Below are 17,598 nucleotides of genomic sequence, written 5' to 3' on the forward strand. Positions count from 1 at the left end.
AATTTCATCAGCATCAGCATCATCATTGTTAAGAATTATTTTTAAATAATTTTTAGATATATTATTTATTTATTTGTATTTTTAGAGAGAAATAATTATTAATTTATTTTAATATAAATTTAGATTTTGAAAATTCCATCTCGATCGATCCTACCTTGGAATTTCATCAAAATATATATTATCTTTTATTTAGGTTTCTTGTAATATTATAGATTACTTTTTTATATCGAATTCAACTACCGAAATAGTTTGAAACCAAAAAAGTTGATTGAAACAAAAACAAACTAAACAATGTTGTCATCAAAACAATCAGTGTTGGCAATGTTTGGACTTTGCTTCACTTTGATGATCATCGTATCACACGCTGCTCTCGTTCCAAAGAATCAAGCAGGTCCAGCAAGCGAGTTTTCAAACTTTGCAATTCCAGATCCAAAAATGGTCGCTCAAACCTCAAATTCAGCTCTCACACAAATCGTCTTCACCCAAAGCAAGACCTCAAATAACATTGAATGGATCACCACCATTCCAGTCGACACAGTTCAAGATTTCACTTTGAGCATCATCTCCAACTTCACCAGTGAATTGACTCTCACTGCCATCCCACCAAAATCCTCTTCCTTCCACAGTGAACACACCAAGAAGCCAATCGTTTCCAACGGAATGTTTGGTCTCGATGGTAACATGATTCCATCTACCTCCTACTTGTGGAGTCGTGCTGTCGTTGGTGAGTGGACTGTCAAGGTCTCTGCTCCAGCTTCACTTTTGGCCAACGAACACTTTGCCCGTCAAGTTTCAGGTGCCACACCATCTGCATTCCTCTTGGCTTTGAACCCAAGCGAATTCCAAATCTACACCTACTTGCAATCCTACAATAACCTCTTTGTTGGACAACAAGTACCAGTTTTGGCTATGCTCACTTCCACCCAAGAAACCCTCCCAGTTGGTCAACGTCCAGCCGGATACACACCATCCGCAGTCAAGGCCACCAACGTTGCCGCCTCCATCAACGTCATCGCCCCAGACGGAAAATCAAGCACCATCCAAATGCACGACGATGGTTTGCACTCTGATGGTGAAGCTAATGATGGTGTATACGGTGCCATCCTCAATGCCGACGAGGAAGGTAACTACATGACCAGTGTTGTCTTTGTTGGTACCTCACCAAACGGTGATGATTTGTTCCGTACCACCCAACATATGATCCCAGTAACCTCCCAATACGTCACCCTCAGTGGAAACGTCCAAGCCACCCAATCCTCAGATGAATTGACTTTGAACTTTGAGGTCGCCACAATTGCCGCCAACGCTCCAGCTGTCCGTCTCTTTGCCGAAGTCTATGGTGTCGACTCTGCCGGTGAGCAAGTCGCCATTGCCTGGGTCCAAACCGTCGCCACTGCTCAAAAACTCAACAACCAAATGGTTCTCCAAACCACTTTGAACACCCGTTGGATTGCCGCTGCCAACGCCACCGCTCCATTCTCTGTTGCCAACGTTTTGCTCTCCGATATGGATACCTTTGTTCCAATCAACCAAGTTGCCGAACTCACTGCTGTCAAGATCCAAAAGTACACCGATGTCCGTGGTCTTCGTTACGATCCACCATTGAATGTCATCACCAAGGACATGCGTGACGGTAAGATGCCAGCCAAGCTCGCCGCCAAATACGGAAAGGTCAACACCGAAACTGGAAACGGTAAATTGATGCTCGTCCACGGTTACTGTGCCAACGGAAACCCATTCTCCACTGAGGACTACACCAACTGGGTTGCCTTTGAAGATCCACAAGAAAACCGTCCAACCAACACATTTGCCCAAATGGTCGGTGAATTTGGTGAAGCCATCACCGATGGTTTCTCAATTGTCGGTCACTCCCAAGGTGGTTTGGTTGCCTTGCATTTAGCCACCTACTACCACTCGAACCTCGATCTTTCCACCACCTTGCCGGGTCGTATCATCCAATCGATCGGTTCGCCATACCAAGGTACCGGTTTGGCTGGTTCACTCGCCTCGATCGGTAGTGCAATCGGAATTGGTTGCTCTGCTAACAACGATCTTACCCTCGACGGTGCTGCCCTCTGGTTGAGCTCCATCCCAACCGACAAGCGTGAGCTCGTCTACTTCACCACCACCCAATACAAGACTGGTGGATTGGTCAACTACTGTAACTTGGCAGCCAACTCTGTCTTGAAGTGGCCAAACGACGGTGTCACCGACACTGATCACTCCTCATTGGCTGGTGCTACCTATGCCAACCATCTCAAGGGATGGTGTCACACCATTGACATGAAGAGTCCACCACAATGTACCAACAAACAAAACAATATCGAATTCAACCAAAACTCTGTATGGTAAAACCAACAACATGTTATCCTGACTATATTAAATACATTTTTTTTTCCACATCTTTCCCATCCATCTTTCACTCATTATCTTTTTTTTTTCAATAAATTCCGATCAACTTTTATTTCCGAGTCAGTCTCTCAGAAATAGAACTTTACAATGAAAATCCCCATATCCTTTGTTCTCCCAATGATTTGAATGACACCATCAAACAAAAAAAAAAAAAAACAAAAAAAAAAATAGATCCAGTTACAACACAACCTATAATTCAATAAATTACTCCATGAAATTGAATTATCACTTTCAAATCGAATCATATATTTAATTTATTATTTTTGTACACAAACTGTAAAATAAATACCTAAAGAAATAATGCTATCCAAAAAATGAATCTTGTTCTGTCATTTTTAAACTTCATAAGTATAATTGTCAATTTATAAAGTTATAATATACAATTTTATTTAATTTAAATTACAATAGAGTTATTTACGATTGTAGTGAAAAGTTGATTGATGGATCGAGTTCCTCTTTGATAGCGACAAGATTGACGAGTTTCAAACCAATACATCTTATATTATCGAATGGCACTGACTTTCCAACTTTTACAAAGAGTTCCCAGATCAAATTGAAATTATCTTTTAGAGTAAGGGTTTTATCTTTAGTTCTAATGGGTGACCTTGATCCTTTAACCTTTGGACTGGAACCAGGAGAAGACATCGGCGATGCTGTTAGTGAATCATTCAAAACCTGTCCATCTTCATCCAACACTGGTTCCTTAGCAGACTTTGTCAGTGAAAATGTATGATTTGTAACTTTGAATTTGAAATCAACCATTTTAATTATCAATCCTGTTGGCTAAAATATATATATTTATATTAGTCAATCTAATTACTTTGGTTATACAACTAAATGATATTGAGAAAAATAATAATAATAATAATAACATACAAAAACATTCTCTTTTAAAACAGTGGAAATTGCACTCATATATAAATCTTTCATTAAATCGTCCATCTCTTTTTCATCGTAGATCTCTTTACAGTTCTTCTCTTTCGATATCATGTTTCGTTTCTTCAGTCTAAAGAATGATGATGGCTCTGGAAAGATAGGTACGCTCTGTGCATGCTTAAAAAGGATATCCATATAGGTTGTAGGCAGCAAGTGATACAACTCATATCTGTTATCATAGATATCTTCGATGGTATCGAGTCCCAGTGATTCTAACAACTGTTGTCTTAGCTTACCGATTCCCGGTACTTTCTTGATAGAGGTACGCGCCAGGAATTCTTTCATCTTTGTTTCATCCTTATCCAACACAAAATATCCATTCGGTTTATTTACTTCACTACACAACTTTGCCAAAAGCGGTGATGGTGCCACACCTACACCACAAGTCAGTGTTGTTCTCCTAAATAATATATAAACAGGCAAACAAACAAACATCATCATTATTATTAATATTAATCTTTTGAGAGAGAGAGAGAGAGAGTGATTAAACTACATACTCAAATATCTTTGATTGACAAAGCCGAGCCATTTCAAGCGGGGAGACATGTGGATTGTTCTGTAAGACTTTGGTGATGTCCATGCAACCTTCGTCGAGCGATTTCGAAACAAAGTCAGGGTCGAATTCGCTGTAGATTTCACGTAGAGTGTCAGCTACTTCACGGTATCGATCCATTCTCGACGGTTTGATTACGAGTGTTGGGCATAGTGAGAGAGCAAACATTCCAGGCATACGAGATCGCACTCCATATTTTCTAGAGAGATAGTTTGATGTCACTAGCATATCCATGCTACCGACAGCCACCGGTAGCCCACGAATCGAAGGGTCATCCATCTCTTCGACCAGCGCATAGTAGGCATCCATATCGATGTAGAGGAATGTACGTGTCAGATCCTTTGATTCAACGAGTTGCTCGAGATACTTGTCAACTTTCTCTCGATACTCATCGGTGTCTGGTACTTCCTTTAGCTTCTCCAATGATTCACTGATGATCTGTTGTGTTTTCAATTCATCTCTAATGATTTTCTCTTGAAAATGTGTACCCTCTGTGAATTGCTCCAACAACATATTGATCTCATTGAGATCAACTGATTCCATACCTGCTTTAAACTCCATCTTCTTCTTTTCCTTTTTCTTCTAAACTCTATATCTTTACACAATTTAATTTTATGAAATAAACAATTTATTTTTTGTCTTCATTTCATTTTCAAAACTTAAAAAGAAGTCTAAAAATTTTATGAAAAAACCATTTCTGAGAAAAAATATTTTAAGATTTTTTCTTTTATTAAAATCTAGATTGACCAATTGACTAACGACCAAAATATTATTGCTAGTATTTATTCAAATGTACATATCAAAAAAACAACAACCAATATTTTAAAAAAGTAAAATAGAATATTTTTAAAATAAAGTAAAATATAAACCTAAATATTATGTGACCACAAAGTTAATATCTTTAAATATTCCCTAGATACAACCCCTTCTTTGATCAAATTTATATATTAGACGTAATTAATATCTAATTTTGTAAATAAATAATTGCAAAGGAAAAATGAGAAAACCATGAGAATAATATTATTATAAAAACAAATTTCAAAAGTCCGACAATTGGATATAAATAGATGGTATTTCAAAGTTGAAATTTAAAGGTCAACCTAAAAAAAAAAAAGAATAACTCTCTAATATGATATCAAATCAAATCCCAACATTACATTATGTATGACTATTGATTAACTTTATTTTATTAATAAAAACTAATTTGTTAAACTTTTGTTTTTTTTTTTTTTCTTTTTTGAATAAATAAATCCAACTTTTTAAATTTAGCTGAATGGACGTGGAAGAGCTGAAGCAAGCAGAATCCTATTGACTTTGGCAGGTGTTGAATTCAATGATGTTAGACATCCATATCCTCTCTCACCAGATGGAATCAAAGAGAAAACAACCTATAAGCAATTACCCTATTTCATAGATGGTGATTTCGAAATTGCACAATCCCTGGCAATAGAACACTACATTGCAAGCAAATACGATTTGGCAGGAGATAACATTTCGGATAGAGCGAGAGTACTCTCAATAGCACAATCAACGATCGATATCATTTCACCACTGTTCTCCAACAACACCGACGAGAAGAAAGCTTTGTACAAGAATGAAACACTTCCTCGGTTCCTCTCGGCATGGGAGAAGATCTTGGTTGGCAATGGTGGAAAGTATTTCGTTGGCTCTAAGCTGAGTGCAGCCGATGCCAGTGCATACTATACTCTAGAGAATCTCTATTTCAAGAACTACAAAGAAGTAATCGATCAATATCCAAATTTAACACAATTCAAGTCAATGTTTGAATCAATTCCATCTATTTCAACTTATATTTCAAATAGACCAATCGACCAATCATTTTAAAATAAAAAATTCAAAGGAAATTTCCTCCACAAAATTGGAAATTCCGACCACACCCCTATCAATCAAGGAATTTAATATAAGTTTTATCAACAGTCAAATTTAATAAAGATATTAAATAAGTTGTACATATATTTATATATTATATAACAATGATTAGATTATTAAATTTAACATTGCTATTAAGTTTAACAATTATTATATCAACAGTCACAAATGGTGTAGATGCATATAAAAGTAATCAACAACAACAACAACAACAATCGATTGTTACCAATTCACTAAGATCATCAGACTCTTTGTATATATATGCATTCGGACTATCAGGTAATAACAATTATAATATATCGATTATTGACGTTGAGAATGGTGAAACATTGAAATATTTCATTATTCCAGCTTATGATATCCTAGGAATTGCAAATGATGATGAAAATAATGTAAGTCATAATAATATCAAAAGATGATATCTTAATATACGATCTTTAGGCTAACTATTTTGATATTTAGTTAATTATATTGGGACAACAAGATAATGGTACCTATATACTTTCCAAACTGGATCAAGGTAGTGATGTACTCACTACCCTCTCTAGTATGACCGCTCTACCAAGATCATTCACATACGTGACTTCCTCATATGCCTACTATCCGAATCTTGGTAACACCGCTGCACTCCTAGGTCTGTTCGGTAAAGAGAAGGTTGCATTGGTTCAATTCAATTTCACCGATAGTACATTGTATGTTAGTTAATCTTTTGTTTAAACAAACAATGATATCAAAACACTAACTAACTAACACGGTTTAAAACAACTATTAACATAAACGACGATAGAAAATTGGTGTACTTTAATATTACACAAGCTGGTAATCCAATTGCTTCTGGATCAGGCGATAACTATTATGTACAGTATCAGAGTGCCGATAGTGACCAGCAAATGCTATTGGTCTATAGCATCTCTCAACACCAGGTAGTATCGAATTACATAATTGAGCAGATGCCATCTTTTTTTGTTCAGCTGTTTTGCTTAGATGTCAATAATGTGTATGGTCTCATTGCTCAACCCGGTTCATTATCTATCTATCATATGAATCTGACAAACAAAGCCAGTGGCAGTTCAATCACCGCAACAATGCTAATCGGTCTACAAGACATCCATTGGAACGTGTACATGAGCTTCCTACTGAACAACGAGCAATACCTAACAATCTTTACCTATCCAACCAAAAAACAGCTCGTACTCACCACCTTTGATCTCTCAACCCAAACCACCATAGCAACACTCAACTCCACCAATGTCGATTGGAACAACAGCCCACTTTCCTATCTCATAGTAGAGAAACAATAATAAACAACTAAAAAAAAAAATACAAAAATCAAAAGTTAACAAATAATTAAAAAAAAAAAAAAAACAATGTATCTCTTTTTTTTTTTTTTTTTTTACCAAAACACAGGTGCAAAGTTTGTTTATGATCAACCATTTTTTAAATTTGTTTTTCAATTAAGTGTGATTTAAATATAAAAGAATAGAATAGATTAATTCTTAATAGATTATAAGAAGTATCATATTCATGGCTAAAAGTGACACTGCTTCTGGTGTTGGTGGTGGTGGCGGTGGTGGTGGTAGTGGAAGTAGTGGCAGCAATGTAGTGTTACCAACTATAAACAATATATCTATGGAACGTATCGATCTTGTTCCACTGAAAAAACAACTCAATACACTTTTAGCAGATAAGACAGATCAGTATTGGGATTACATTAAGAGATTCCTACAAGGTAAACTCTCTAAACGAGAGTTAGATTACTTTGTATTGGACTATCTAACTGAATCAAATAGTAAGTTAGTTATAACATGTTTGACATATATACATGTATTAATATTAGCTTTGTTATCTTTTTTTCTTTGGATATCAAAAGTACATGTACATAATCAATTCTTTAAAGCATTGATATTCAATTCATTCTATGCAAAGACTTCTCCACCCGTTTTGGAACCACCAAGACCGGTGCCAAAGAAGAAGTTACTGTCGTTCTCTACGGCGGTGAGCAATGTACCTATCAACTCGGATGTCGGATCGCCTATCTCTGTCATCGGAGAGAGTGGCTCGCAAGGTGCCGCTGCTGCCGCTGCATCGCTTGGCAATGGCGCGTCGGCAAAAGAGAAAGATTCGAAATCACAACTTGTATCATCGTCATCCAAGTCAAAAGACAGAGATAAAGAGAGAAGCGATAAGAAGAAAGATAAAACACACTCTGAGAAATCAAAGAAAGACAAACTGTCATCTAGCAGCAGCAGCACAACCAATACACCAAAGAAGAAGTCAACCTCTTCTTCTTCCTCTTCTTCTTCCTCTTCAAACAGCAAGCGACTTAGATCTTCAACATCATCTACAACACAATTACAAAAGAGAGAAAAGAGAATACATCCAAAGTGTAAGTTTATTATTATACATATATACATTGCAGCTGCAATGTTGGTTACTAACTAGTTTTATTATTATTATTATTATTATTATTATAGATTCATTGCTATATTGTCCAGAGATACAGGCACTTAAAGATAGAATGGAAACGATTGCATGCGAGTCGGGATTGAATGGTGTCTCAAGACAGAGTGTGATTTATATGATGATGGCATTGGAACAGCATATTAGAGAGATACTTCACAATACGATGCCTGTATTTCAACAGCATGCCAACCATGATCTTCCACAGAGTCAACAACCACCACCTTTCTATCTGGCGTATCAGTATGATCCCAATATTGACAACCCAACTGTGTCGTCGACCTCCAACAGACAGCCATCGACGTCACAACTAACATTGAAAAACAACAGTCACTATAACCAACAAACATCAACAGATACATCACAGTCACTATCAGATGATAATGAAGATTCTCAAATTGAAGATAACAACAACAATAATAATAATAATCAACAAGAATCAAAAATAACAGATACAAGTAATAATAATAACAACAACAACAACAATAATAATAATAATAATAATAATAATAGTGATCAACAACAAGTTGATGATCCAATGGATATAACTCCATCTGTAAATCTTAGTATAAATAATAATAATAATAATAATCAACAAACTACATCAACAACAATAACTACAACATCTAGTTCTACACCAACAACTACAACTACACCTACAACAACAACAACAACGTCAGCGCCAACAGTAAATAACAATAAGAAATCGTTAGAGCAGAACCCTAACTATTATCAATCAAAGAATCCATTGTTATCCTTTAGTATACCAGTTTATAAAATACCAGATAATATTTTCACAATTAAAAATAACAATGATGATGAAGAGATGACACTAACCACAGAGGATCTCTATTCGACCATTGAATGTAACCCTTATATACTTGGCGAAGATACACTTAATATGGAGAGAATCAACACCAATAGATTTAAATAAACAAAACAAAAACATTGTTATAATAAGTCTATTTCAAGTACTTCTTAATTTAATTATATGCTTGCTTGGTTGGTTGGTTTTCTTTGATTACAATTCTCACTCTAATAAGTGATTGACTTGAAGTTCTGTTGAATCATAAATTGGTTCAAACACTTTTGTTACACACACACAATCGCCAATTTACAATTTAAATTTATAAAACCAATGAATGAGATATATACCAATATTAATTAACTCTTTTATTAATTGGATTAAATTATAATTGAGGTAATGTATTGAATATAACCCCCTTTAACATTTCTATTTCAATGGGATTTATGAATACCTCTTGCAAATTTTAATGTTATATTATTTGATTTATCTCATTGACTAATAACAACAAACAACCAAACAAAGACAGCATTTCTAAAAAGAAACCCACTACAATGATTCATTCACTTCACACAACTTTAGGTGACAAATACCACCACAAAAAAAAACAACAACAACAGCAACAAGTTATTCTCCAGTTATTTGTCAGTTTAATATTGATCACTCAACTGTTGTTTCGTTGTGTGGTGGCCGCTGATGATAAAAATAATAATTTATAAATAATAATAAGTATCAAAAAAATTTTTTTTTAAAAAATAGCTATTTTTGGGAATCAAAAGCAGGCATTCATTTATCTTTGATTTGATGTGTTTGGTGAACTGTGTGTTTTTTGATAAAAAAATTGCAAAAAAAAAAATTTCATTTTTGCATATCTACATCATTATAATAACAAAAATAAATAAAAAATACTTTAAATTAAACAAACACACAATTCCAAATTTATTAGTACAAGTTTCAGCAAACCACAACAAATAAAGATAAAACGAAGTGTGTCTTTTTATTTAATGCGCATATTTTTTTTTAATTTTTTTTTAATTTATAAATTAACCCAAAAAAATTTTAATATCAAAATAGAAAGAAAGAAAGTAAGTTGTGTGAATTAATTAATATTAGCAGCAGAGTAGAGTAGTAGTATAATAATTCTACTAGTAGTATTTAAAATAATAATAATTAATTTGATAATTAGCAGTGGTGGTAGCCATTTTTCACATTCATCTATCTCATCACAAACATTCACCATTCCAATCAATCACTTCACAATCCAAAAGTAAACAATCATATATTCACTCACTCACTCACCTCACTTATCTTATTTGTTTAATATAAATCTAAAGTAGTTTTATTTGTTCACAAATCTTATAAGTATTTATTTTATTTTTTTGTTTCTATTAATTTTTATTTTTATCAATCGTTAGTCAAATTGATTTCCCATTATGTTGGTTTTCAGATAAGCTTTAAAATTAAAAAATCATTAAGAAAAACCTTTCTTTTTTGTAATTAATTTAATGACCCACAACCAAAATCTACGCACCACACACCAAAAACATAGTCATAATTGTATGGTCACCATTCATCAAAACCATCATCAAATTTCCAATTTTTTTTCACACAACCAATATTTGAAAAAATCAAAAAATTTAAAATAAATCACAAAAACAAAAAAAAAAATAAACACAAAAAAAATAAGAAAAAATCTTATTTTTATAAAATATTTTAATCAAATAGATTGAGCAACAACCAACAACAAACAATCAATTCACCAAAAAAAAAAACTAAATCCTAAAAAAAAAGATATATTTAATTGGTATATCCTTTTTTATTTTATTTATTTATAATTTTTTTTTTCTTCTTTTAACCTTTTTACTATTTTTTTTATTATTTCGTATATATTTATATCTCTTTTTCTTAAAACCAAAAAGAACTATATTCAAATCTAACTACATCTTTATAAATAATATTATTAAAGAATCTTATTTTTTTATATTTTGCAACTAATTAACAACCTTCTTTTAATAGTAAGAATAATAATAAGAGAAAGAGATTATTAGTATCATCAAAAATAGAATATATAATACCAAAGAAAGAAAGGAAGATAGACAGACAGAAGGAAGTTAGTTGGTTTGATCAAAGGTGGTCTGATAGCAGGCGGAATTCCACTGTTAGTTTAGTTAGTTTTGTACATAGAAACAAACAAAGACTTTGTTTTTTTTTTTTGTTTTTTGTTTTTTATATATTAATCATTCAAAAGAGAAATAGACGAAATTCGATTTCATGAACAGTACTCAAAACGATATTCATTCCTCAAAAGATGAACTGATAGCACAACAATCACAAGCAAATACACATACACAATCACAACAAAAACAACAACAACAACAACAACAACCATCAACACCACTGATACTTGAAGTAGATACAAGAATGACATCATCAACAACATCATCATTGTCTACTTCATCATCATCATCATCATCAACAACATCAACATCAACTACAACCACTGCATCAACATCGGCAATGGCATCAAACTCAAACCCTTCCTCTGCAGTTTCAACACCTCAGTCATCACCGAGTTCACCCTCTCCATCTATGGCCTACTATGATTCTGAATCACTCACAACTCCATCTATTTTGGAGAATATTAATCGTAATGAACAACACTCTGTAGATCAATACATGGTCTGTATGTATCATAATCATAATCATCATCATCATTTTAAAAACAAATTATTATTATTTTTCAAAATATTAATCATCTTGCTATTATCATATATATTTTATTAGATTCTGAAAAGAATGATAGAAAGAAAGATGGAGATAAAAGAAATATCTTTATTGGTAATATTCCACATCATATTACAACTGTATGTTTACAATTTGATTATACATTTCATAAACTTTAGTAAACTAACAATTGTTATCATCATCATCATATTATTATTATCATTAGGAACAATTTTCAACTACATTGGAACAATATAATCCGACATCTTTTAGGATCAAGATCAATGACAAAGGTCAATCACTTGGCTATGGATTTGCACAATTTAGAAATGAAGAAGATGCACTCAATGCAAAAACCAAGTTACATCTATCAAGTATGTGTTTTTATTTTGTTTATTATTAAATTAAAACAGTTCATAGTTACTTATATTATTATGTTGTTATTATTATTATTTTTTAGAATGTTTTCATCATGAACTTAAAGTGTATTGGGCAATACCAATCACTACACTTTATGTTACAAATGTAGATACTAAAATGAACCAAGACGAATTTCTAGATATCTTTTCATCATATGGTTCATTAGATTACAAAGATTGTGTGTTCATCAACAACTATGCATTCATTCGGTTCAACTGTAGAAACGAAGCAGAGAACGCACTTGCCAACCTCCATGGTGCATTTATCGGCGAGAAACCTATAAAGATCAAATGGAGCGATTCCTGTGACCAACGAACAAGTATTCATATTACTTTTAATCCTAGTCAAGTAATAATAATAATAATTCTTTCAAACTAAAACTAAATTAATATTAATCAATCATATTTACATTAAAATTGTAGGCAAAAGTAGGACTTCACAAATATATATTTAATAAGTGTAGAGAGTTTGGAAAGATAAATCACTACAATATTCCAAAGAATGAAAATGGTGAATACGAAGGATTTGGATTCATTCACTTTAAGGACAGCCAAAAGGGCGAGGTTGCCAGCGAGAATGCCATTCGTTTCTTCAATGACGGTGAATTTATGGGTGTAAAAATTAATTGTTCATTCTCAAAGAAGAAGGTTGTTACCTCAAAGAAGGCACCAAAGGGTCGCTCTACACCTCTGTCCAACTCTACTACCTCTACAACCACGACAACCACTACAACCACTACAACTAATAGCAATCATCACCATCATCACAACCATCACTCGAAAGGACAACAACATGTTATCGATGCATCAGATTTGCTCGTGTCACCACCTGCTCTTACTCCTGTTGACCATTCAACCATCTCTGCTAGCAACAATAACAGTGGATTGCGTAAGCCAACAGCAGCATCAACAACCACTGTTGCAGCTACTACTCCATTGTCACCGGCAGTTTCGACAACATTATCGTCATCGTCGTCATCAACTAATTCCTCTCACATGTTGAAATACCAACAAGCACAACCTGTTATTACAGCAACTACCACTCCCACAACAACAACAACCACTGTTGTTCCATCTAATAACACCAACTCTAACAGTCATAGAGTTGGTAAATCGAATTCTTCGACCTCTCATCATGTGCATCATCAACAACAACAACAACTGCAACAATCACACCATTCACCACCTCAGAAATGGAAACAGACACAACAACAACAACCGCCTGCTCAGTTGCAACATAATGCTGGTGGTAAGTCTAACAAGTCAAAGCATCATCATCATCAACAACAACAACAACAACAACAGCAGCAGCAGCAGCAACAACAGCAACAACAACAACATCACCACAATAACCATCACCATCACCATCATCAATCCCAACAACAACAACAGCAGCAACATCAACCAATGATGTCACCTACCTACCACCACCCTCAGATGCTTCACCATCCACAACTCAATACAAACTATCATTCACAACATCCAACATCGCCACCAACAACAACCTCCATTATTGCATCGTCACTTTCACCTCCAGAGAGTCCATTTGCAAGTGGTTTCAATGGCATGTTTTCACCACCTCAATTTGACCATGGACATCCATTGGCCAAGTCAGAGCAACAGTGGGCACAACAAGTTCCACCTAATCTTGTTATCAATCCACCTCTAAAGTCGAGTTTCAATCAAATTCAACAACAACCACCACAACAACAACAAACCTATCAACCACAACCATCACAGCAAGTCCCAATTGGCTCAGAGTATTCTAACAGCAAGTCAACTACCAGTATAAATACTCAACATGTAATTAATAACCCAGTCGGTGTTGGTAGTATCAATAACCATAAACATTCCCAACGATCAAATCAACAAACACCCCAACAACAACAACAACAATCACCTCCACCACTCCAACAACAACAACAACAACCGATGGTTTCTTCTTTTTTACCAACAAGATTCCGTTCCTCATTGAATGGACAAGATTATTCACATCTAAATACATCCAATAACAATCATCATGTATTTAATAATACCATCGTCAACAACAACCCCACTACAACAACCAAACCTCTCATTCATCAATCACCTCAACAACAATCACAATCAAACCAACAACAACAACAACAACAACAACAATCACCTCATTTACCATCCAAATATCCAAACTACGTCACATCTTCACGTGAACAACAACAACAGCAACAACAGCAACAACAGCAACAACAACAACGTAGTAATTCTTTATCACCAACTAGTTCTTTGTTTGCTCTGGGCTCTCCATGGTATTCACCAACTCTTGGCAGTGGTAGTTTAACTAATTCACCTACTACCCCTTCGTCCAACACATTTTTAGATCAATGGTCAACAACTTCTGATTCATTCAGCACATCTCCATCTATGAGATTGATGATGAATCAAAATGACCATAGCGCTCAGCATAGTCAATTCCAACAACACTCTGCATATTATCCACAACAACCAATCTCACCGCTACTCATGAAATCACCATCATCTTTTTCGAATGATAGTGAATGGCAAGACCTTCAAAGCCAGATGCAACAACTAGATTTGGTGCGTGAACGTGATCATATGGTCCAGCCACCACCATTAAACAATCAGTATAATAATCATCATCATCATCATCACCACCATCAAAAACAACAACATTGGTCTCAACAAACACAACAGTACCAACAACCATCGTCTGTTGTATCGCCCTTAAAGCAATATCGCAACACTCAGGCTTCTTCATTGTCACGTAATACCGAGCAACAACAACAACAACAGCAATCTCAAGTCCAACATCAACATTCCGATGCAGTATTTTCTTCACCACCAATGCTCATCAATAAGTCATCATCAGTAATGCAGTCACCACAGAATGGCAAGTCGAGTGCACTTGTCAGTGGTCTGCCACCTGCTTTGACATTGTCGTCTAACAACGGCAACAATCACCAGGCTGTAGCAAATTCACCAATGAAATTGACAACAGCCAACAGCAGCAGCGGTAACAACAACCATCATCATCATCACCATCCACATAGGCTTCACAATACTAGTAGAAATTCTAGCCTCGATCAGGACACTCAGATTATGCACCAACACCCATTGCTTGTCGGTGTGATCAATCCTGTTCATTCAACAACTCTGCAACCTTAGATAATTATATATATATATGTTAATAACCACACTCACAAAATCATTTGGTTGTTCATACTTCATCTTCCTCTTCTTTTTCCAATATATGTATTATCTATACATTCATTCATTCATTCATTATATATATATTATAACTACAAACTTATACATCTAATTATTATCATTTTTTTATTAACATATGTTTCATATCAATTCACTAATAATTTATTCACACATTATTGTTATATATTTTTTATATTCCACAATCAACATCACACTTTTTCGCAATAATAATCTTTTAAGAAAGATATGATCTATCTTTTGAAAATTTTATTATCATTTTAAAATGCATAACTTTTCGAAAATTAAATAAATAATTATTTGTTGACACTCTAAATGATTTATGAGTATCTTAGATATATAATTTAGTTCTCTTTTTTTTTATTTATTTATTATTAATTGAAAAAAAATATCTTGATAGATATTTATTTTTTTTTGATCAAAAAATCCAAATTTTTTAGAACCTTTAATTTTAATTTATTCTTTTGTTAAAGATGACAAGTGTTATAGTTAGTTTTTCACATTTATTATTAAGTAAAATTACAGGTTATTTAGATGATAACGTTGATAGAATTTGTTTCTCACTTGTTTGTAAACGATGGTTTCATGACAGAGATAGTTATTTGATGTTCAACACTGATGAATTAAAACTAAAATATAGTTTTTGTAAAAGATTTTATTTGCGTTCATATCAGTCAATCTATGAAAAGTCTCTCAAACAAGTTAAAATAAAATCTCTTTTTATCACGCAGTATGGTGCTACGATGGCTGGTTATGACTACTCTTTTTCATATAGTAATTATCAAGTTCTATAACAACAACAACAACAACAACTCATCAATCAATAAATATCTAAAGTACTTACAATTATCTTTATCGATTAATTGATTATTAGGGAATGTTTTCATTCAAGAAGTTATACCAACAGTAACAAAGGTAAGAATAGAAGGCTTGTATATGGCTGACCAAAAACAATTGTATCAGCTATTGATAAAAGCACCGAACATCAGAAAGCTGAAAGGATGCAACATATTGGAACATGGTCTTCCTCCAAATCTGACACACCTCTCATTCGGTCAGCTTTCCAATCAACCGTTGTATCCAGGCTGTTTTCCTTTGAGTCTCAAGAAAATAAAGTTTGAATGTGCATTCAATCAGAGCATTCCACACGATATACTTCCCAATCGATTGGAGAAACTTGTCATTATGAGTGTCGATGGGTTTTTCGAGAATGGAGCACTTCCATCGTCACTGAAAAATTTAAAACTACCACTCACCGGACATGGTTTACAAATTGGATCGATTCCGCCGAATCTTGAATATCTTGAGTACTCTGGTCATGTTTTCTCACCATTCCCGATAGGTACCTTACCAAACACTCTGCATTCGATCAGTGGTGTGCCATCGACATGGGTTGCATCGCTAGGAAACCTCACAAATCTAACCACACTAATCTTCTCTGGTGACATGGCTGATGTAGTTCGAGATGTTGATCTTGGTCAACTACCTCCAACTCTTACCACTCTGAGTTTCAACGCTGCGTACAATTTGACATCTGCAGTGCATCCATCGATAAAGCAGCTCGATATTTCATCGTCGTGTAGCTACGATGTCAATGAAATATTTCCGACGAAGAACAAGTATCATTTCCATCGGTTGTCAATAGCATTGCCCTATTCAAACAGTAAATCATTCACCAAATTGAAAATCGATAAACTCATAGTTTATAGTTTGTCATCGCAGAAGCCAAGCCTCTCTATTCCTAAAGACATTCAAACTCTCGATATTAGAGAAAAGCTCCATCTAAAAAAAACAGATCTACCAAAAACAATCAAGAAACTGAAAGTGACCGACCCTAGCTACATGACTGAGGCATCGAGATGCTCAGTTCCAAATTCTGTGGAAGTAATGAAAATAGAGGATTTCCTACCAAATAAACCACCCCTTACCATACCGAAATCGGTCAGGACCATTTATCTCAGTACGATGTCAAATGCAATTCACTTGCCAAAGACAGTGATCAATATCATAAAGAAGAGCGATCGAGGCTGGATTGGTTGCAAAATCAGAAAGTTGGATCAATCTCATTACATTATCTTTGGCGAAACTAAAGACGATAAATTTGTTGCTTCAATCTACAAAGAATCAATGGATCTAAATTTGATATTTAAAACAAATAAATAAATAAATAATTTTAT

At 34.2% G+C, this 17,598-nt stretch overlaps 5 protein-coding genes across 5 annotated transcripts; 4 read left to right on the forward strand and 1 right to left on the reverse strand.

Annotated features, from left to right (window-relative positions):
* Positions 1 to 291: 291 nt before the first annotated feature.
* cmfA (conditioned medium factor) lies at positions 292 to 2,352 on the forward strand (the record flags this gene model as incomplete). Its single annotated transcript, XM_020583109.1, has 1 exon — positions 292 to 2,352. One exon carries the CDS (start codon positions 292 to 294, stop codon positions 2,350 to 2,352), a length of 2,061 nt encoding a protein of 686 aa, XP_020429296.1.
* A 474-nt stretch (positions 2,353 to 2,826) lies between these two features.
* Positions 2,827 to 4,462, reverse strand: PPL_12376 (Y-family DNA polymerase; the record flags this gene model as incomplete). The annotated part of the gene is made up of 3 exons (XM_020583110.1): positions 2,827 to 3,195; positions 3,289 to 3,748; positions 3,846 to 4,462. The coding sequence occupies 3 exons, from the start codon at positions 4,460 to 4,462 to the stop codon at positions 2,827 to 2,829; spliced, it is 1,446 nt and encodes a 481-aa protein (XP_020429297.1).
* Positions 4,463 to 5,030: 568 nt separating this feature from the next.
* PPL_12377 (glutathione S-transferase) lies at positions 5,031 to 5,746 on the forward strand (the record flags this gene model as incomplete). The annotated part of the gene is made up of 2 exons (XM_020583111.1): positions 5,031 to 5,063; positions 5,171 to 5,746. 2 exons carry the CDS (start codon positions 5,031 to 5,033, stop codon positions 5,744 to 5,746), a joined length of 609 nt encoding a protein of 202 aa, XP_020429298.1.
* A 149-nt stretch (positions 5,747 to 5,895) lies between these two features.
* Positions 5,896 to 17,207, forward strand: PPL_12378 (uncharacterized protein; the record flags this gene model as incomplete). Its single annotated transcript, XM_020583112.1, has 14 exons — positions 5,896 to 6,183; positions 6,254 to 6,491; positions 6,608 to 6,714; positions 7,295 to 7,580; positions 7,629 to 8,177; positions 8,266 to 9,117; positions 11,365 to 11,739; positions 11,841 to 11,920; positions 12,007 to 12,154; positions 12,241 to 12,548; positions 12,659 to 15,022; positions 15,895 to 16,195; positions 16,296 to 17,084; positions 17,131 to 17,207. 14 exons carry the CDS (start codon positions 5,896 to 5,898, stop codon positions 17,205 to 17,207), a joined length of 6,762 nt encoding a protein of 2,253 aa, XP_020429299.1.
* A 56-nt stretch (positions 17,208 to 17,263) lies between these two features.
* Positions 17,264 to 17,584, forward strand: PPL_12379 (uncharacterized protein; the record flags this gene model as incomplete). Its single annotated transcript, XM_020583113.1, has 1 exon — positions 17,264 to 17,584. The coding sequence occupies one exon, from the start codon at positions 17,264 to 17,266 to the stop codon at positions 17,582 to 17,584; it is 321 nt and encodes a 106-aa protein (XP_020429300.1).
* Positions 17,585 to 17,598: the final 14 nt, after the last annotated feature.

This window comes from Heterostelium album, assembly GCF_000004825.1.
Source record: "Heterostelium album PN500 unplaced genomic scaffold PPL_scaffold10, whole genome shotgun sequence".
Classification (NCBI taxonomy): Eukaryota; Evosea; class Eumycetozoa; order Acytosteliales; family Acytosteliaceae; genus Heterostelium; species Heterostelium album.